We start from the raw sequence: 22,765 nt of genomic DNA on the forward strand, positions 1-22,765 counted from the left end.
CAGCAATTTTTTTAAAAAAAATTTGGTTTTATGCAACGAAGTGCCAAACATAGCTGTAACACATACCTGACTTTTGTTTTACTAAGTATAAAAAGTAAGGAATAATATTTACACATGTACAATGATCTACACTTATCCACATACACACTTCAACTAGTTTCAAAACATGAATATATTTGTTTCAAGTTTTATCTACATTAAATATTTTTAAAAAACTGGTCATGAGTGCCAGATTTTGTTTTTATGGTGCTTTGTTAGTACAATCATTCTAGTGCTGCAAAATTAAGGCGCTACCCAATACCAGACAAGGCACTGTATGACTAGTGCATACAGTTTTCTGAACAAATCTTATTCCTTTTCATTGAAAATGAACTGCAGCATGAATCAAAGAGCAGAAAACTGCTGATCATCAGCTTATCGGAATCCCAAAGCACCCTTAGCAACTGAAAGGAAAAAAGGATATTTGAAAACAGCAGATAAAGGCCACTGTAGCAAATATTTCATGAATGGTGAAATAATTTAAAATGGTTTAAGCTTCACCTATTGTTTAGAAGCAGACCTATTATGGATTTCAGGTTTGTGTGTGTGTGTGTGCTTTACAGGAGTGGCTGGGGTGCCTTTGCAGCCCTATTATACTCAATAAAATGATGTTCTGAATATTAATCTGCAAAGCATTTGGACGATGAGGACACTGCAATCCTCAGTCCTCTGTCAATTGCCAGATTGATCAGCCTAAGAGAAGGAACATAAAAGTTTTGGCTTTTACCGTATACATATGTCAATATTCCAGCCGAGGTGACCAAGTTCTGATGGCTGAAAGGCTCATCAGTCTGGCTTTTGATTTTAAAGCGCAAAAGTACCATGCTGAAGACTCTCATAAAATTCCTCATCCAAAAGATTCAGAGGGGAATCTCAGGGATAGTATATAGGATTCTGCCTCAAAAATGGGAAGTGCCAAAACAGTATCTTAGGAACAGAAACTAGAAAAGGGAAAGAGAAAACCAAGAGGTGAACCCAAATCTTGCCAGAGACAGTCCAAGCAATCACAGCTAAAACTACTGTGAAAAATAATGAAAGAGGTCCAAGTTCCCTGCATAAAAATACTGAAGTTTCTTTTGAAAAACCTTTCTTGATAAAACTTGGAAGCTTTTAGTCTAGTGAATGAACAGGAAGACAGCTGTGTTGAAGGAAAGTGTGATAGCACCCAGGGAATGGACAGAAAGAGAACGGAGTGAGAACCTCCTTCTCTCGCTTTAATGTTGAAACAGGTAATCACGCTTGACTGATGACCACCTGGAGAAATTCATGTGGTATTCCTGGCATGATACTGAAGTGGCTTGCCATGGTCTCCTTCTGGCATGCTTTTTTTAAAAAAAATTTCCTGGTCTCACATACAGCTTTAGAGATGCCAGATGATTTCCCATCCAAGTAGTAATGAGAACTGACTTTGTTTAGTATTCAAGATTAACCAAGGTCAGCCAGGACCAGGTGCATACTTTTAAAAAATACTTGAAAGAGAATCTACAAACTCTGGTAAAGAAATTAGAACTTGCAGGAAGGCTATGGCAGAAATTATTAGAGCTTCATTTGCAAGTTGCAGAGTTAACAATTGAAAGAGCAGTCACAGGTCAATACTTAACTACAAAAGGTGAATTCCAAGAAGAAGCAAGTACAGTACATTCAAGCTGTGTTGATCAGTCTTAGGAAACTGCTATCTGGTCAAGATTTTTTAGACAATCTTCTAATCCCACATAATTATAGCACTTAGTAAAATCAGTCTTTTTAATGATTAGACTTTTTGTATATGAAATTTCTGCTTTTTTCAAAAGAGCACATGCTGTTCCTAATTCATAAAGGAGGCACTTTTGAAATATTTTGGTATGTCATTATTTTCTTGCCAGATTAATTTTTTTTTTACAACCGGTATTTTTAGCCTGCTGTGTCTTTGCACTATGTTCTAAAACCAGAACTAATATTATTTTCATGTCCTGTTCGTTTGTTTCTGGAAATTCAGAGATCCCAGCAGTTTGAATTAGCAATACTGATTTGCTGTTTCATGTTTACAACTGAACTGCTAAACTATTTCCAATAATTTGACAATTTAAAAAAAGTTAACCACATACACGAAGACATCAAAATAAACATATATTTACATCTGATTTAAACTTGCATTGAAATTTGCAGTACAGGATTCCATTTGTGTCTCCTTTCATGTCAGCAAGAACTTCAAGCACGAACAGTATTCGGTACATAACAAGTAATATTAAGGTTTTGGTTTTCAAAAGTATATGTAATTATGTTTTCTTAGAAGAACCTATTAGGCTGGTATGGCAGTTGTGAGTAAAGATGGTTTTTACTTAAGTGTTACTTCCAGACAAAACTAGAAGGATAAAATTGAAATGGTGATTCGATTTTTCAACAGCCTTTAGTAAGATAATCGCTGAAGAGCTTGAAATTAACAGTGTAGATATACACTAAATATGCTGGCCATGATCCAGCCACGGAGCTTCGCAGTCTCAAGTATTTAATGGCAGAAGAAGCTTTCCCTAAGACAAAAATAAGTCCATTATGAGGCTATTAGTTCCATGTCCCAACTACAAGGCTTTCCACAGATAACTCCTCACTGTAGAATCCTGATGTCATTCTGAAGGGAGGAGGGTTTGGGAAGGAAGAATGACTCAATCTTCTTAGATATATTATTAAACAGTTTTCTCAATACATACAGCATGCAAATTACAAACACAAGGAATTGGCCTATAACCAGCCACAAAGCTGTTCATCAGATACTCTTTTGGACAATATTGTTTGGAAGTGGAACTTTTTTCCTACCAATCCTATTTACTCCTGATATTTCTGTCCACATGTTGCAGATAAAAAGTTGCTTTTGATGTTTTTTTCCGGAGGAACGTTTGAGAATTTCTTTTTAACTGGCTATCACAAGGACAATTCTGACAATATATAATCTCAGTTTCTAATCCACTATTTCAAGTCTATTTCTACAAAGAAATAAAAATGTCAATTGGGGATTTGTAGACATTTTAGTACTTCTGACTTCGTTGTCTCATTATGAGTAGATGGCAATTATGTACTCAGTTGATGCCTGCAACTTCTGTACGCTCTGTTGTGGCATAACTTCCAAGAGGCTCAGATTATTCCAGGACAAGAGGCACAGAATACTTAATTAACTATTGGGTCCAGCAAGTGCAAAGAAGAATGAATGCTTAAATGAGCAGAGGGAAGAACTGTTCAGTTACCAACTGTTTTCTTAGCATTAGAAACTAGTTGTTTTCAATGTATCTTCATAAATAAGACTATGTCATCTAGGTCTTTTGCGGGTCACAAATATTAATACGCGGCGAATGGCAATGAGGCGGTCTTTAAGTGAAGTCATGGCAAGAATGGCCAATTGGGCTCTGTTCTCTAGTGGTAATACTGCCAACAGCCACCAGTACCAAGCTGGACCACTGGGATTACTCTGTAAAGAAAATATTAATAAATTAACTGTTTTTAGTAACATAACTCAAGCAGATAGAACACCATTTGATAGCTGTAAGAAAATCTAAGAAGACAACATTCTGTGCCATTCACAGAATGCAGAAACTGAAAATAGTTCTTGGTCACCCACAATGTAGTGAACCTACAGCTCTCCAGATACTGCTGATCTATTGCTTTCAGCCAGGGGAATGCAGAAAATTGCAGTCCAGCAAGATCTAGAGTCATAGGTTTCCTTCCTATTTTATGTAGTAAGACTGTCCTCCAACATTATTGTCATTATCTTGATATTTCGCAATTACAGAAAAATACCAGCCTAAAAACAATAGAATAAAGACAGATGACAACCAAACTCTAAACTGCTTTTTCTGGCTCCCACATAGTCCAGTGAATGATGTGTGCCAAAATTCAATGGCAAACCATCAAGCATTATGAACATAATTTCCTGCAGATTTGCAGTATGAAAACTTGAGGTTTCAGAAACATTAATCAACCTTGAAGTGACTAAATCCCCCATGGAATTAAAAACCCTGAAACACAATCACCCTGTTTATCTGAAAGCACATAATTGTTCTCCTCCTGGAACTCTTGGGCAAAAAAATAGGCAGCCCCTACCTCAAAAGCAATTTTTTACCCATGATTTTGGGCATGATGAAAATTTCAAAAGGGATTTAAAGGGCACAGAAATACAACAAATTTACAGAAACAAATGAGGAAGAAACACAACATTAAAGCAAGTTCTATATTACTATTTTTGCAGAATTGCCTTATTGGTTTTAAGGGAGTAATTATATTATGTACTGTAACATAAGCATATGACTCATAGTCTAAGAAAAGGTAAATGCAACCAAGGAAACAATCTAAAATGTTAATATATAATTTGTCTACATGCTGCTGTAAAAACAAGTCTATGTGAGCAAAATGAAATGGAACTGTGGTTCCAGTAGGGAATACAGGGCATCTTACAGTAGCCCAAAATACAATCTTAAAAACAAAAATGTAATTGGATTAATGCAACTGGGATCAAATTTTTTAAATTTAAAAGTAAACGAGAACAGGGCATTTTTTAAATAGCCACCAAAATATTTTCAGGAGTTGCGTGTGTTTGAAAACCAAATTATGGATTCCTACCAGCAGAGTTTTACAATAATTGTTTTTTTTTAATTATCATACTCTCATTATTGGATTTTGACCTGTAAAGGGGTTAAACTCTTGAGATTTATTCATGGTGCCCACTTGAGGTAACTCCGCAAACTGCTTGCTAGTGGCTGTCTTTAATTACCTATATAATTTTATTAACAGTTTGAAAAACTATATTAAATATAATTTTATATATTTAATATATTTAAATTAATATAGACCATGGAAGAAAAAAAGAAAGAAATCACAGCTAAAAGTGTAAGATAGAAAAAGTAAATGAAAAATAGAAGAGAAAGAAAATAGGTAAGAAGAAGTGATTTCTGATCTTCTTTATAGCAGTTTTAAGTACAATTATAAACATACCTATATTTCCACACACACACACACACAAAATCAGAGCAGAGAAGAGAGGAAAGGAGGGAAGGCAAGGCACTGGGAGAATGGAGGTAAATGAACAGGCTGATAGAATAAGGCATATTGGAATGTCAGGGAAGAGACTGGAGATACAGGTGGGCGCAGGGGTACAGGTGAACTACTAGCTTATGCCACAATGAAGTGTTAACAGAAGTGAACAAATGGTAGGGAAGGAGACGAAAGACAGGGACAAATCAGATATTCAGAGTTGCATTTTTCAACTTCATATCCTCTGTATTTTCACACAATTTATGAACATTTTAGCTTCACAGATTTTAACTTAAGCACTTACTTTATGTGAATTGTTTGCATATATTATTCACTGTGGTTATTTATTGTTGTACCCCATTCATTTTTAGCACTGATATACCATTGCGTATTTACCTGCGGCTCACGTTCTTTCCCTGGCATTGGTCCAAAATGGTTTAAAATTTGTGCTTTCATATTGTCTTTAAGACAAGTAAACCAGGACACAGCTTGATCGTAAACGGAATCGTGAATGCGGACCAGCTCTTCATACTCTGCTCCTTCAGCCTAATTTGAGTTATGAAAATGGGTTTAAATAAATGCATGTTATGAACAGGATAACAAAATCAAATACCATTTTAAAAAGTTTAGTTACTTTTAAATATCCTAAACAGGCAACTTTTTAAAAATCACCTGTCTTTTGAATCAGCCCAAAATTCCAAGACAGCATCACAGATAACTTCGAGTGTTCAGTATTCAATAGGATAATCGTGAAAATTGGGTTACTAGCTGATTACTAGGGCTGTTTGCCAATTCATCACTTAGTGGATTGTTTTCTGTTCACAATCAATGATGAAGATTGATGTGGAAAAGTACAGAACATGGGAACTGATATTTTTTAGTACAGATATAAAAACTATTTGCAGATTTTTTAATACATATGAATTATTTGAATATTTGAATCACATTTGTGAAATGGCAGTAAAATGCTAATTCTAGATTGTACCATTGTTCATCTAAAATGCCAATCCATTTAACTTCAACTTTCATGAGTAAGGGAGAGCCAGTTCATTATGTATTTCTCTTTAGAGCTGCTTTACATTACACTCTTAGAGAAACCAATCATACAAATAGGATTAAAAGCCACTGACCAAAGCATGCTTAAGAAACATGTGATCTGATAGAGCTTGCTAATACCTTTGCATCAGTTTAAAGAAGAGAATTGGTGCTACACATTAGAAGATCTGCTATAATTTGCAAGCAGATTAGAAAATGGCATTCCTAACATTTTCTGCTAAAAATCTCCCATCTGTGTAAAAATATATACACTGTTCAAAAAAATAAAAACACTTAAACAACACAATGTAACTCCAAGTCAATCACACTTCTGTGAAATCAAACTGTCCACTTAGGTAGCAACACTGACTGACAATCAATTTCACATGCTGTTGTGCAAATGGAGTAGACAACAGGTGGAAAGCATAGGCAGATAGCAAGACATCCCCAATAAAGGAGTGATTCTGCAGGTGGTGACCACAGACCACTTCTCAGTTCCTATGCTTTCTGGTTGATGGTTTGGTCACTTTTGAATGCTGGCGGTGCTTTCACTCTAGTGGTAGCATGAGACAGAGTCTGCAACCCACACAAGTGGCTCAGGTAGTGCAGCTCATCCAGGATGACACATCAATGTGAGCTGTGGCAAGGTTTGCTGTGTCTGTCAGTGTAGTGTCCAGAGCATGGAGGCGCTACCAGGAGACAGGCCAGTACATCAGGAGACGTGGAGGAGGCCGTAGGAGGGCAACAACCCAGCATCAGGACCGCTACCTCCGCCTTTGTGCAAGGAGGGACAGGCGGAACACTGCCAGAGCCCTGCAAAATGACCTCCAGCGGGCCACAAATGTGCATGTGGCTGCTCAAACGGTCAGAAAAAGACTCCATGAGGGTGGTATGAGGGCCCGACGTCCACATTTTGGGGTTGTGCTTACAGCCCAACACCATGCAGGACGTTTGGCACTTGCCAGAGAACACCAAGATTGGCAAATTCGCCACTGGCACCCTGTGCTCTTCACAGATGAAAGCAGGTTCACACTGAGCACATGTGACAAATGTGACAGGTTTGGAGACGCCGTGGGGAATGTTCTGCTGCCTGCAACATCCTCCAGCATGACCGGTTTGGCAGTGGGTCAGTAATGGTGTGGGATGGCATTTCTTTAGGGGGCCGCACAGCCCTCCATGTGCTTGCCAGAGGTAGCCTGACTGCCATTAGGTACCGAGATGAGATCCTCAGACCCCTCGTGAGACCATATGCTGGTGCGGTTGGCCCTGGGTTCCTCCTAATGCACGAAAATGCTAGAACTCATGTGGCTGGAGTGTGTCAGCAGTTCCTGCAAGATGAAGGCATTGATGCTATGGACTGGCCCACCCGTTCCCCAGACCTGAATCCAACTGAGCACATCTGGGACATCATATCTCACTCCATCCACCAATGCCACGTTGCACCACAGACTCTCCAGGGGTTGGGGGATGCTTTAGTCCAGGTGTGGGAGGAGATCCCTCAGACCATCCGCCACCTCATCAGGAGCATGCCCAGGCGTTGTAGGGAGGTCATACAGACACGTGGAGGCCACACACACTACTGGGCCTCATTTTGACTTGTTTTAAGGACATTACATCAAAGTTGGATCAGCCTGTAATGTTTTTTTCCACGTTAATTCTGAGTGTAACTCCAAATCCAGACCTCCATGGGTTGCTAAATTTGATTTTCATTTATAATTTTTGTGTGATTGTGTTGTCAGCACATTCAACTTCATGATTGGTTTCTCTAAGAGTGTAATGTAAAGCAGCTCTAAAGAGAAATACATAATGAACTGGCTCTCCCTTACTCATGAAAGTTGAAGTTAAATGGATTGGCATTTTAGATGAACAATGGTACAATCTAGAATTAGCATTTTACTGCCATTTCACAAATGTGATTCAAATATTCAAATAATTCATATGTATTAAAAAATCTGCAGATAGTTTTTATATATGTACTAAAAAATATCAGTTCCCATGTTCTGTACTTTTCCACATCAATCTTCATCATTGATTGTGAACAGAAAACAATCCACTAAGTGATGAATTGGCAAACAGCCCTAGTAATCAGCTAGTAACCCAATTTTCACGATTATGAACAAAGTATTTAATAAGAATATTTCATTCATTCAGATCTAGGATGTCTTATTTTTGTGTTCCCTTTATTTTTTTGAGCAGTGTATAAACAGAAAGTAATTTGGATGGAACACCTGTTTTTCATATTCCTATTTTCCTTTAGACCATGCTTCTGTAATGCCATTTCCTTATTTAAAACCCTACCCTGGAAAAGGGGGCAACTGAACAACTGCCCAGTAATCTTGTAAATCTCCTCAGGAATATACTGTATTTCGAAATACAGAATATACAAAAGCCAGCCATAAATTAGATTATGAGCTGTCCTGTAATTTAGAAGATGGCTCACAAAACTTTTTTTTCAATAGATGAGGTAACAAAAAATCACTACACTAAAAAGTTACCTTTTTGTCTTCCAAATATTCAATGTTTGCCGTATTATATCCATCTCGCTGACCATGGCTTAAGACCCTAAAACGTCGAACACCAACTGTATCAACAACTGAACGCCCATCAGGGAAAAACTTCACATCCCTGATCTCCAACATGCAGCCGTAATCTGCAAATCTGAAGGGACAAAGCCATGTTAAGGCTGTGATTCTAAATATATTTTAGGAAGCAGCCTTACAGATTCTCCGTAGCCTGTCTAAATATATTTGGAATGAAGTTGTAAAAAGGAATTACTAGGCCCAATGTTGTAAGAGGAGGTACAAAGGCTTCCAGGATTATTGCTTGTTCCAGTTCTGTAAAAAGCTATAGATTATCTGTCCCAATCTAATAACCCTCAAATGAGCTGGATTTCAATTCTGATTAAATCCCCACCAGAAGAACATGGGAAGCAAATGTCTACATAAATTGGGAAGCCTGTCTAGACGGTCAGATATTTTCCCTAAACACTATGCACTTCTCCCAAATAGAAAGTTTACGCTGAGATTGTTACTGATCAGCCAACTGCTAGATCTTGTATATTCCCCAACACTGGACAAGAAAAAACAGCCGCCATTTTCCTGATGAGACCAGTTTCCCATATCTGATGGACATAAGCCCTTCTACCATTTTTGCACACAGAAATGCAGTATTTTATAAAGGAGTTCTAAATCCTTAGCTTACCCTTTCAGTTCATCAGTTAAACACATGCCGAATTGTTTAGTGCCTGTTTCCATGCATCTTCTTATCATTAATCGATAACGGGGCTCAAAGACATGAAGAGGACAAGGAATGGTAGGGAAAGCCATGGTACATACAAAAATGGGAACATCTTTATTTAGACTGCAAGAAAAGGAAGATTTACTTTTATGGTTATGCAGGTCGAAATCTGTTAAAACAAATAATTGAAATCCATGTTTGAAACTACTTATCAAATAAGCTTCATTGAATTAGTGTTTTCACTCAGCTTTCCTGAATCTCTCGTTACTAACAAATACAAGACAAGACTATCTAAACATAGCAAAGACCATGCTCAGCTAAAATATTTCAAACTGTACATTACATGCTTAAGGCAAAAGGCTATCATATATGTGTGTGTGTGTGTGTGTTTGTGTGTGTGTTTTCTTAAGTTTTCGCGGGTACTTACATGTATGGTATTCAGCTTTGTTCAGGTATTTTCCCACGTCATTATAGTTGTGCTTTTAAAGTTGTAGCAACGTTTCAGCAGAATCTCATCTGCCATCATCAGGTGACGAACACCATACAGAAGCCTGATGATGGCAGATGAGATTCTGCCGAAACGTTGCTACAACTTTAAAAGCACAACTATAATGACGTGGGAAAATACCTGAACAAAGCTGAATACCATATATGTATGTATGTATGTATGTATGTATACACACACACACACACACACACACGAGAGAGAGAACTTGGCAAAATTTTGTGACTAGTGGGCAAATTGGAAACTTAGAACATGCTACAGTTCTCATAAAACTGGTATCATTGCTTGTGGGAAAATTGATGTTTCATTCTATAGCATGCCTGCTTGTTACATAATTATTTTTTCAAAAAACTACACAACTAAAATCAGGTGTAGCAAGAAACACATCTGACTGTATACATACAGGGGACAAAATGGGATTCTCAATAAAATGAACAACAATCTGGTCCTATAAGAACTCGGTTCTATCAATTTTATTCTTTTAAAAAGGCTTTCTTTGTACAAGATAACCAGCAGTTACATATAATCTTGCATATTTATCCTCCAAACCAGGGGTTCCCAATCCCCGGTTCAAAACCAGGCTGTACCAGTGATAGGCAAGCACGCATGAGAAGCTCCACTTGCACAAGCGGAGGGCACTTGAGTGGACAGTGTTTGTGCTTGCACAAGAAGCTCTACTCGTGTGAGTGGAGGGCACACACATGCAAAACTTCGTTTGTGCAAATGGAACTTTATGCACGAGCACTCTCCGCTTGTGCAACTGGAGCTTTGCGCACAAGTACAAACACTCTCTACTCAAGCACTCTCTGCTCATGCAAGTGGAGCTTTGGACACTCACACAAACGCTCTCTGCTCACATGCAAAGCTCCATTTGAGCAAAGAATGCGTGCATGCCTGCTACTTGCACCAGAGCTGTGCATGCACGCATGGGCCTGCCACTCACACTCCCTGCCTGCTCCAGCTGGGCCACCAAGGTGGAAAGGTTGTGGACTGTTTGTCCAAACAATAACTTTATCTGTTACAGAAACTTATTATGCGGTCCTCCAGTTTTTGGAGCAAATGTCAGAATATACTTATGGCATTTCTGTAAAAGTCTCATTCAGAGACTTTTGCTTCAACTTGATTATGTTCCAATTCATGTGCAGAGCACATATATCCATGATCCACACATGTATATTGATTATATAAAGGGGATTAAGACTGCTACCTTTTCATAAAGGCTAAGCAAAGTTTGTGCCAAACAAAAACTTGGTTTCCAAATGTTAATAAGGTGCTGGTTTCCTAATCAAACTTTCTATGAAAATGAAAAAGTAAGAACTGACACATTAATGTAAAAATGTCTTTTCACATATACCATACCAGCATGCTAAAATAAAATATTTTTTGTCTGAAGATCAGAGAATTATAAATATTATGAAAATATAAACAAATTATTTAATCAACCCACTTAATTTTACTAATATTCTCTTTGTAAATGAAGATAACTTACTTTGATAATTCCTTCATTTCTTCTTCATAAACCTTTTTCCTTTCAGATAATTCTTCTGGAAAGTAGCGAACTATTAATTCTTCAGTAAGGATAGTCTTTTTGTAAGTTCGACTTGCCAAAAACTATAAAGGGAATTCAAGACTCCACGTTATTCAGTTCTAGCTATTCTACTATTTAGTAATTAAAGTGGCCTGGAGAAGAGAATGGTAAAGTATATGTTTTTATGTTCTAACACCTTAGAATGGAATCAGGAATTTGCACAGAATACTACAGTCAGACACTTAAAACCACAACTACTAAATCACTACCTTAATTAGCAATTTCCTGGTTATGGTTTTAAGTGGCTATAATAAGAACTTAAGAGTGGCCATTTAATTATTCTACACTGCTTCTTCAGAAAATAACTCTGAAATATATTGCAGTATTTCCCATCCTTGGACACTTGAAGATATGTAGACTTCAACTCCTGGAATTCTCTAGCTGGCTAGGGAATTCTGGGAATTGGAAGTTCACACATCAAATGCCCAAGGTTGAGAAATACTGTTATATATTAAGGTGATGCAAAAGAAAGCTACTTTTTTCCTTCTTGTTTGGCAAGACAAGTCAAACATCACACATATTTAAATACTACCTATCTGTATTAGGGTGAGTCACATTTTTTCCTTCCCTCTTCATTTCAGGACATCAGAATTGGCAGGGTTGTAATTTTCATGTGGAACTTTTATTTTCAAGCATTAAATGGGGTAACTGAACTTTTGTACTGCACCCTTTAGGAAAAAAAAACACACCCTGAAGCCCTCTCCGAAAATCAGGTCAGTTCTCCCCTTTTTGGAGATGGTTTAAGGGGGTAAATGGGCCCTTAAAGGTTCAAGAAACACAAGCCTTTCATTTAAGCAGCTTCTGGAAATGGATGGGGAAGACTTACATCTGAGAGCTTTTCTTTACAAAGCGGACAGTGAGGATTATGATCCAAACAACGTTCAAGGCATTTGAGGCAGAACGTATGTCCACAAGGAGTAGTGACAGGCTCATAGAATAACCTGAACAAGACATGAAAATAACAATTTCATATATCCATTCATCTGCATATCTTGAACGAGTGTGTGAAATATTTTACATTGAAACTGTCGTGAATTCTAAATTCTGCACTGTTTATTATTATTATTTCAGCAATAATACTTGATTTAACTTGATTTAAAAGCATTTTGCACAAGAGCACAGATTTTGCATAATACCACATGTACATAATTGCTGTTGAAATATACAGTATGGTGTATTATCATGCATCCACCACACAATTAGCCCATTCTTTCTAAAGAAGAGCTTATTTCTGAAGTTATGACATAGAACTCTTTCATTCACTTTCAAAAACTGTTTCTGAGCACAATTATGGAGGAGAAATGATGAAATCTTACTATAAAATTAATGAGCTGAAAATATATTAATCATTTCTTATTTAATAAGTTAGCATACTGTGTATCTGTTCAGTACTTACAGCAGCTTCCATTACAATTTAACAGAATTATAAAATGTTCATCAAGCAAAAATTTTTAACATAATGCACCGAGAAATAATTATCAAAATCAAGTATCAATAACAATATCAAAAGCAACATAAAATATGAACAGCACAGAAGCTTATTTTGCTGTAATTTGATGGATTCACACACACACACAAACATGCACACACACGTATGTAATTTCCGTGCAAAATAATGGACATTTGCTTTTTCTGGAATGGAATTGTTTGGTTGTTTTCCATCTAAGTATTAAGCTAGATAAACAGTGCCTGTAAGAAAATTACAGTATCAAAATTATATGACTGTAATGTGTCGTCACATGGATACTGTGACTTATACACTTATGTCATGATGTCTGACATAAGAACATAAATCACGGCATTTGTGTGATGATAAATCCAGCTTCAGTCTACTTATGCTTCTAAGTTCACAGACGTAAGATACACGCAAGTGCTGCTGAAATTTAAATCCTATGGAATAAGACATTTTGTGCAGCTTGTTAATACCTCATACAAAGGGAACACTCAAAGTCAGATGCATCCATGAGATTTGTAGGAATCTCTTTTATGGGAAGAGAAGCTGAGTTTCCACAAGTAGCATCTCCATCTTAAAATAAAAAAGAACATTTGAAATAAATAAATATGATCCTTTTCTGAATGACCTCATTAGATAATTCAAAATATCAAAAAAGGAAGAGGAGAATGTACCAAAAACTAACAATTTCTAGTAAGTTCTAAAATTATCAGACAGGAACATAGGACTGAACACTGCATTTCTAAAGAATTAAAATGAGTACAAATTATCAATTCAACTTTTGTTCTGAAAAATTGAAAGAGAGATTCCAGACATGCAACTGGAAAGGTTCATCTTATTCTATGGTGAAAAAATACCACAACTATTCCCTTGTATAAGAAATCTGCTATTTAGAGCAAAGACAACCCGGACCACACCTTGTGTATTTTGTTCAATTTGATTAATATTTTTGCATTGCAAATTCCAGTTTTTTATATTCTAGTCTATCTAATCATTATAACTTGTTTTATTCTTTACAATTGCAAGTATAACTAATGTCACATTATATTCATTTTCATTTAATGTAAAGTTATAACATATTGTTATTACTGATTGTTGAAATGATTTTTTTTTTTATTTCCCAAAATACTGAGCAAATTAACTTATTCAGTTTAGTTAAGCGACTGCAACAGACCTTTTCTATGGATTTTGCTAGGGACATCCAGATTCTGTAAGTCTTCCCCATCAGTAGAAAATTTTCTTTTCAAGTTTGCACTGGGTAGGCTGGATAGGACTTTCCCTAATGTTTTCTTGTTCTCTTCAAAGTAGAAATCATGATGGGAAATTGAAGAATTAATACAGCGATAGACATCATTCTCTTGGGAAGGATTTCTTGTTAACCTCAACATGGTCTCCTAAAATAAATACATTTGTTTATATATAAATACATAAAGACAAAAATGTGTCTTCTATAGACATATCTTTGTTGATCATAGTCATGATTGAGAATTAACAGTTTGGCAACCTGTTATATGACTTCTGCTGGGACTGCTTCTGTCAACTCTATTATTTATATATAACAAATAATAATAAATAATATGGACTTGACTATATGGATATTTTAGAATCAGCTGCTCAGGTAAAGCTTTCTCTGCATACTTTACTTGAACACAAAAGGATGTATTGTATTTTAATACAGGTTTTTTAGAATTATCAACATAAAGCATAGTTACCAAGTATGTACTTAAATTAGGAGTTATGACGGCCGAGGAGGTACTCACTTCAAAACCCACCAAAACCTTAAATGTTGTCAAACATCCATGAGATTTCAGAAATGTATAATATAGGGAGAAGGCAGACTAGCTTCCATGGTTGCAACTAGAACCTACTGCCCATAGCTAATGTTTGCTTTTAAAAATAACTCTCCAAATATGCAAATTTTAACTTATATTGAATCATAATCATTTTTATATAATACATCCACTTTGGTAATTTTAATATTTTTAGTTTCCATTCCATTCTACTCCATTATTAATCAGTTTTCTTTGGGAAGCTATAATGTCCTTCCCAAACTAAACTAAAACCAAAATAAATAACTGTACATTTCTGAATATAATGCTGAATATAATGCCATATATAATACCCTGAATAAAGAACAGACTCATGTGTAAAGTACCTTTGAGCTCTCTGCTACTGGCCCATCTTCACTAGAAGACTGTGTATTTATGCTACTTAGAAATGCAGGTTTCAATCTTGTGTAAGAGGTCCGATTACAAAAAGGTGTTGTTAAACTATCAGGAACATTTTCAAATGCTGGAAAAAACATCTCACACATTATCTAGATTAAAAAAAATAGAAATATCATAAAATTCAGCTCATACAAATTATCTGTTTCCTATTTCATTTACTTGTCCAGAATTCTGCATTCATATGCAATCATGTGCCAAACTGTTATCTTCTCTTCTATCCCACTAAGAAAAATGAAAACAAGACCACTAAATGTAGGATCATTTCAAATGTCATGATACTTCCTAGTTGGAAGTTCATTCATGGTTGAATGATGTTGAAGCCTGACAGATGCAGATTATGAGTATCTAATTCACTGGCTACTTTATTTGCTTATTTATTTTTTATCATGCCTTTATTATTTTTATGAATCACTCATAAATGGGATGGGGTGAGTTGAGAAAAAGTGACTGACTCAAAGTCAACCAGCCACCAGTTAGAATAAATTATATTAATTATAATTTTCATGCTACTGTGTTAAATATTGTTTTGATATTTTAAGAAATCACCCTAATGTTTTGTTTACCCAATACCTTTGATTTTCATTTAGCCAATCACTGGCTTCCAGTGAGCAAAAAGCAGAATAAAAAAACTGAATAATCAAACAATTAATGCTTCACTTACAACTTCTATTTTACATGGGTCAGATTACATAGCAGTACAGGCTAAAAACTAAGTACATAAAAGCGTCATGCTTTGCTTATAGATTAAAAGTATAATATTATACCTTTTGGGCTTCCATCTTCATTGAGTTCCACTCAGGATTTAAGGCAACACAATAAAGAAATTCCTTCAATGCTTCTTCAATCCTTCCTAATCCAGAAAGAGCTTGTGCTTTGACATAATGACCCTGCATGCAGAGAAAGAAAGAAGGGAGGGAGGAGATAAGGAGTTTAAGCTTTGTGATTTCAAGAAATATTGGCTAAAGTGCCTTTACCTCTTTCGGGCAAGATGGTATTTCAAAACAGAACAGAAAACGAACATAAAAAACAAAAGTGCAAAGGGAAACAATGATGGGTGCACATTTTAATTCCACATGATACGTTTAAGTGTGGGAAATGCGTCTAAGTCAAACAACTAGGCCTTGCACACTTAAAAAAATAGAGAAGGGAATAACAAGTAATACTGCAATTATTTTGAATATTATTTCATGTCTCTTACATATATTTAGAGACGGTATGTATACCTAAAGAATTGAGAGCAGCTATTAAAAAGCCAGTATTGTGTAATGGTTAAGGCACCAAGCTAGAAACCCTCATTGAAGAGATTTAAATTATACATGAGAAACAATTCCAGGTTTCTTATATGCAAAGAGATATTTTGATTTTTTTTCTTAACTGCCAACTTACAAACAGATACTGTACCTTAGGCCAATGGGGTTTATTCTGACATAGTATTTCTGCGTCATTAAGAGCTTTTTGATAATTCTTCATAGCTGTACAAAGTTCTGCCCGTTGTGCTATTAACCAACATTTACAAGAAGCTGGAATACAAGAAGAAAATGTGTAAATGACGACTTTCTGAAATAGTAATTAACTAAATATTAGCCACTCATTCTTTTGTAACAAAAATTTCTTCAAATGAAGTAATATGAACAAATGTGCAATATGAAAAGTATGTTGCTAAAATTGTACTCGACTGAGGAAAAACAGCCCACAAAATTTAAATCCATAACACGTGTACGATAATATAAATATAACCAGTGCAATACAATCTGGTTATGTGGTGCTTTCGGTTTAAGGCCAAAAAGGAATGTTGGAGCACAGAACATGAATACATATTGACCTGCAATTTCTTAAACCAAATGACTTTTTTGTCGGGGTGCCATGGCGATTGTAGGAGGAAATAGCCACATAATCTAGGAAAATATGTGGCTATTTTATAAGTTGCACACAAATGCCACATTCAAATCCTTGTAGCTCCAAAGAGCTTTTTTTGCTTTCAAATATAAAGCAGTTTCTTGTTTTCTAGTATACTACATTTAAAAAAAATAACTAGTTCATTACTTCCCAACACATTCAGGCATACAGCAGTTTCCAGCATTATTCATAAGAGGTACTTCAAACTTGCAGGAATCAGCCTTTCCTTTTTTCAGTCTTTAAAAGCAACTGATCTAAAATGTTTAAAAAATAATGAACAATGAAGCTGGAAAAACAAATTATTAAGCCAAGGATGCTGTTACTGGGAATGCTGAAATAATGCCATATCCAGGAGTCTTAGTATGTTGTTCTTGAAATACAAGGAAAGCATGATCTACATCTAGGAAAGAGTTTTGTATCAGACGTCCCTGCTTTCAGCCTCTCCATTTCAGCTATGTTTTACCATCTTCCAATTCAGTAATGCCCTCATTTAAGAAGGACCCTCTGGGATCTTAACTAACCTGCAAAACAATGCAAATAATGGCCTACATATTATGACATCAATGACATCACAAGCCACTTAGAAAACTAAAAGAATGAGAACATCTTAAGCTGTTAGTAATACATCCATGATAGAAGTGATAAAAGCCTTCTCCAATTATAAATCATTTCCATTTCATTTAGTACAGGAAGTTAAGTCCAGAGTGTGACTTATTTCATGAGGCATTGAGTCCAGTTCTTGTTTATCAAAGAAATTCTGGATTTTTCAAAATAAATGTTGGCATCTTTTATCAAAATGAAAACAACTGGATCTATGCACTGTATGAATGATAGTTCTCAATCTTAACAGCTGATATAACTTCTGTCTGGTTATGAGTCAAGCAAACTCATGCCTATTCATGTATCATGTATCCACCCTTATTTATATATCCTTACTCATGAAGTCTTCTGTTGTAGTAGCATTCCATCAATTCTAGGTTCTCTAATCTTTTTATATATGGTTTGTTCCAGTAGCCCACTTGTTGTCAGATTGTCCTGCTTCCCCCAAATCTGACATGAACCTGTTAATCTGGGTGAAGTCCAAGCTGGCATGACTCTGCTAGTTCATGTCACTTTTACATTTGACATAGGCAAGTGAAACATTAGGGGAACTTTGTCCAAGGACTCTTACTGGTTAGATAAGTACCAGCCAGGATGTTAATCCTGGTTTTGCATATCAAAGGCAGTGCTTTAACCACTACAATATATATACCACACACACACAAAATCAAGTAGAAATTCTTCACCTGAAATATGTTCTTGTGGTTAAGCTACATTGGGAATTTATTAATCAGACAGGACACACACACACTTTTGTAATTTGAGAAAGTTTATCTACCAACCAACAGTTATGTTATGCTTCTTTCAAAGTTTATTCATCCTAGCCCATACCTGTGGGCATTATGTTAATTCTTTACTGAGATAAAAGATAAATGACTAATATAAAAATATAAAAAAATATAAAAAAGACAGGAATAATTTCATTATTTTCAACATTAATTTAAATGCTTGATATTTAAACAAATATTATGAGATCATGCTCTAGCAAAGTAGTTACAATCTCACTTATGCAACACAATCAGCAGGGTGGAGCTAAAACAAGCTGTCACATACAGGCAATTCTTGAGGTACAACCACAATTGAGACTAGAGTTTTGGTTACTAACCAAGATGGGTAAGTGAGTCACATCCAATTTTACAACCTATTTGTCATGATTGAATCATTGTAGTTAAGGGAATCATGTGGTTTTTAAATTATTATGGCTTCCCCCACTGACTTTGCTTGTTGGAAGTCAGCTGGGAAGATTGCAAATGGTGACCCCATGACTCCAGGAGGCTGCAACCATTGTAAATACGTGTTGATTGTCAGATACCCGAATTTTTATCATGGGGATACTGTGAAGGTTTTAAGTGAGAGGAACAGTTATAAGTCACTTTTTGAGTGTTGTAACTTCAAATGGTCACTAAACAAATGGTTATATAAGTGAAGGCCTACCTGCAATTGTAATGTTTTGTCGCACCAAATACCCCAATGCGGACCTTTCCCAAGATCTGACTACTTCCTATTAAACCATATGGGGAAATAATACTAATCTTGGATAGGAGACCACCAGGAACCCCAGAGTTATATCTGGACATTAAAAAATAATAATATAAAAATTATTGTGGATGAAAGCAACAGCAAACACCACCACCAAGAAAACTACTAAGCTTGTGCCTGAATTGACCAGGAGCTGATGATGACATAAATATCATATTATCTTTACTTTCAGCCTTTAATAGTTGAGGTCAATTTAAATTAGTCTTCCTCAACCTGCTAGCCTCTGGTTGGGCAGATTGAAGATGATGGTAATTGAACAGCATCAAATTGGGGAAAGTTGATTTAAAGCCTATGCCTAAAAGTTTGTTTAATAATACATACTGTTAATGCTAATGGAAATCAATAAAATATGCGTAGTGAACATTAATATTAAATTGTGTCAATAATGCAACCTCAGCTCAACCAATATGGTTAGAAATATTTATATCCTGGATTTCCATTAATGTTGACAATGGCTCAAAAAAATTTTTTTTTTAAAAGTCTAACTGACGAGAAGCAAAGTTCTCAACCATTCTTGCTGAATATTGAAAATATGAGCTGGATACTGTTAATTGTCTCAACTCTACATCTCTCAGAAACACTTTCGAGTCAGAGTTAAGAGATCATAAGTTTAGTTCAGTAAAGAAACCATCAAGAAAGAAGGAATTCTGAGGTAAAAGTACTGTGAAAGCACAGTTCCTATGCATAACTTATTTTAGTTTATATAAAGAACAGGACTTAACTGTACTGAGAAAATGAAATAGTGTGTGTAATACAGACAAAGTGAAGCTTTTTTGTGTAAAAGGGGTGCCCATTCTTCTTGAATGTCTATTAAATAAATTACAATATACCATCCCCACTGCTTTATGTAATTCATGTAATGATGTTTATGTAATTCTTGTACTATAATTATGTTTATGTAATTCATGCAATGATATTATATAATTCATGTAGTGATGATGAAAATTTGGACAATTTTTTTTCACAAAAATGAAAATTTACACAAAAGTTGCCATCAAGTCACTCACAAAACAATATATTGCAAATGAAAGAAATTGACACAAGTAAGGTACATCTAGTGGGATTATTAAATTGATTTTAAGATTTTAAATCTAGATTAAGATGTTCATTTCTGGGAGCGTGGATGTCCAGACAGTAATTTGTCTGTTGCCCGATAGATAGTTTTGCTATGTTACTATTAACATAATAACCCTCACTAGCATATTCTGTTGACCTAATTTGAGATTCCGATGATTGGGTTTAGTTCTTCTCTTCACTTGGATGTCCTCCCAGCCTTGATTCTTGTAAAATAATTATTTTTTGTACCTGGTTACTGTGAATAGAAATGCTGGAGAGCACTTCACAATTTAAAAAGGCAATCTTACGAGGTTCTATTCAGAGGCTCCCCAGAATCTAATGTGACTTGGAGCCACTTATCTTTCTCTGAAGGCTATACATAGACTTTTTGTTCATCCTTTTTTGACTGGCTGGTCTATGGAATCAGGAAATTAAAATCTGAGAGAATTATGATAGTGGTGGTAATGGAGGTAAAATCCTTGTAATATTGCTACCTTCCTTCCCACTGGTTCCTTCTTTCCAGTATGCCAATGGTAAATATTCCAATTACAATGTACTAAAAAGGTGGATACAGAGTCAGTGGCTCCCTTTTTCTAAAGCTCTGTGGTCAGAATACTGCATGCCTGGACATATAGAATTTGGGGGGGGGGGGACAAGTAGGGAACAGAAATATGGCTGTTCCCTCCCCCCATATTTCAGCACATCCCCATTAGCAATAACTCACAATGTAAGACCCTAATTAGGTATATTAAAATGATTGGAAATATATTAAAATGATTGGAAAAGGAGTCATCATAACAAAAAATTAAATTGCTTCACAAAATATGAGCTACTGACAGTCTCTAGGTAACTAGACACCCACTGCATGATACTTTCTACTGCATTTCTTCTAACTATAAAAACCAATTTCAGAGAAACAAATGTGATGCTTTTGGAAAGGAAAAGGATAATTGCTTCCTTTCTAAGTGATGCACCATTTCATTTCAAATATATTTCTTATGCCCCTGGTCATGGCCAGCTAGTTTAATTTTTAAACTCTGTTTGAAAAGAAGAACCAATAAATTCTAAACTGGCTGCTGTGGTTAAGTGAATTATTTGTACTAGGTGGACAAATAATATAGTCTTCCACAAATTAGCGCCATCCAGATGCATTAGGACTTGAGGCACGTCGGCTAAGAGCTGCGCACTGAATTTGCATATCTAGAAGGTATCAGGAAGGCTGAAACAGCTTATTAAATCTAACCCCAAAGTAAGATAAGACATATTTACTAGGCCAAAGGATGTGACTTGGAGTAAGGTAAGACATATTACTAGGTCAAAGGATACAACATTCCTATGTGGGACACCTTGTCAAAGCCTTACTAACACTATTTATATAGAGTGCATAAAAGCAAACAAAGGAAGAAAAACAAAATTATGTAAGTATAAACTTCCAGGTTGTATTTTAATCAAGTCTTTAGATTAAAAAGAAGGGGGGGGGAAAGAAGATGGAGCTGGCTTGGTCACAATTATGGAATTCAAACAACTCACTCTCTGGTCATGGTCTTTTTGTCCCTCTCCCAACAAAAAACACTGTTCATTCCATGGGGAAAGAGAGATTGTGGGGCTGCATTGCAAATCAATTGCCCTCCTACTTTGCTCATAACTGTGAGGCAGAAACTGGGTCCAGGTTTGCAAGAATGAACAGTAGAGTGAGATAAACAGACACACACACACAGCCGCCTCCATGACAAGGAGCAAAAGCTATTTCCTTTCTCATGGATACATTTTCAGCTCTGGGGTTTCAATCATGCTAAAAAATTAAGAAAAACTTAAAATTATGGTATCTCTGGACAACTGAATAACTGATAGAAGCATTCCTGGCAAACAGACAACAAATGTATCTGATATTAGCACAATTGAGAAAGTCCAGAAATATTTCACAAGAAGAGTTCTCCACTCCTCTACTCGTTGTAGAATACCTTATGCCACCAGACTTGAAATTCTAGAACTAGAAAACCTTGAATTACGCCGTCTTCGGTCTGATTTAAGCATGGTATATAAAATCATACATTGCAATGTCCTACCTGTCAGTGAATACTTCAGCTTCAACCATAACAACACAAGAGCACACAATAGATACAAACTCAAAGTTAACCGCACCAAACTTGATTGCAGGAAATACGACTTCAGCAATAGAGTGGTCAATGTCTGGAATACTCTACCCGACTCTGTAGTTTCTTCCCAAACCCCAAAAACTTTAACCTTAGACTGTCTACTATTGACCTCACCCCTTTCCTAAGAGGTCTGTAGGGGCGTGCATAAAGCGCACCAACGTGCCTACCGTCCCTGTCCTATTGTTTCTCTTATTCTTCTTTTATTTTTCTTATATGTACCCATTTCATGTATTCACAACTATGTATACACTTATACTTATTATCTTGTAAACAATTGGCAAATCAAATAAATAAAATAAAGATGCCAACAGTGTGGGCAATGATCATGGGGGGTGGGGGAAAGACTTGGGCTTACTCCTACGGGATCTGACAACTCAACACCTGAGCATCTCCCCTGCCATGGTAATCTTTGTAAAAAGTTCAGCCACAATTTATTGA

General features: G+C 36.0%; 1 protein-coding gene across 2 annotated transcripts in view; it reads right to left on the reverse strand.

Moving 5' to 3' along the window:
* Positions 1 to 595: 595 nt before the first annotated feature.
* Positions 596 to 22,765, reverse strand: part of LONRF2 (LON peptidase N-terminal domain and ring finger 2) — a 34,112-nt gene continuing 11,942 nt past the window's right edge. Inside the window, exons 1-12 of one of the 2 annotated variants that reach the window (XM_087967162.1) lie at positions 17,300 to 17,321; positions 16,482 to 16,600; positions 15,845 to 15,967; positions 15,008 to 15,169; positions 14,027 to 14,246; positions 13,326 to 13,425; positions 12,226 to 12,340; positions 11,301 to 11,422; positions 9,271 to 9,429; positions 8,565 to 8,727; positions 5,431 to 5,580; positions 596 to 3,475 (exon numbers count right to left, since the gene is read on the reverse strand). In XM_087967162.1, the coding sequence (XP_087823288.1) occupies positions 3,317 to 3,475; positions 5,431 to 5,580; positions 8,565 to 8,727; positions 9,271 to 9,429; positions 11,301 to 11,422; positions 12,226 to 12,340; positions 13,326 to 13,425; positions 14,027 to 14,246; positions 15,008 to 15,169; positions 15,845 to 15,967; positions 16,482 to 16,550 (1,542 nt within the window). In that variant the 5' untranslated portion in view covers positions 16,551 to 16,600; positions 17,300 to 17,321 and the 3' untranslated portion in view covers positions 596 to 3,316. Of the gene's footprint in view, positions 3,476 to 5,430; positions 5,581 to 8,564; positions 8,728 to 9,270; positions 9,430 to 11,300; positions 11,423 to 12,225; positions 12,341 to 13,325; positions 13,426 to 14,026; positions 14,247 to 15,007; positions 15,170 to 15,844; positions 15,968 to 16,481; positions 16,601 to 17,299; positions 17,322 to 22,765 lie in introns of those variants that run through there. The other variant, XM_026666791.2, reaches the window with a different exon arrangement.

This window comes from Notechis scutatus, chromosome 5 (genome assembly GCF_049901735.1).
Source record: "Notechis scutatus isolate UNSWTSFEM ecotype Mainland chromosome 5, rNotScu1.2, whole genome shotgun sequence".
NCBI classification, from domain to species: domain Eukaryota; kingdom Metazoa; phylum Chordata; class Lepidosauria; order Squamata; family Elapidae; genus Notechis; species Notechis scutatus.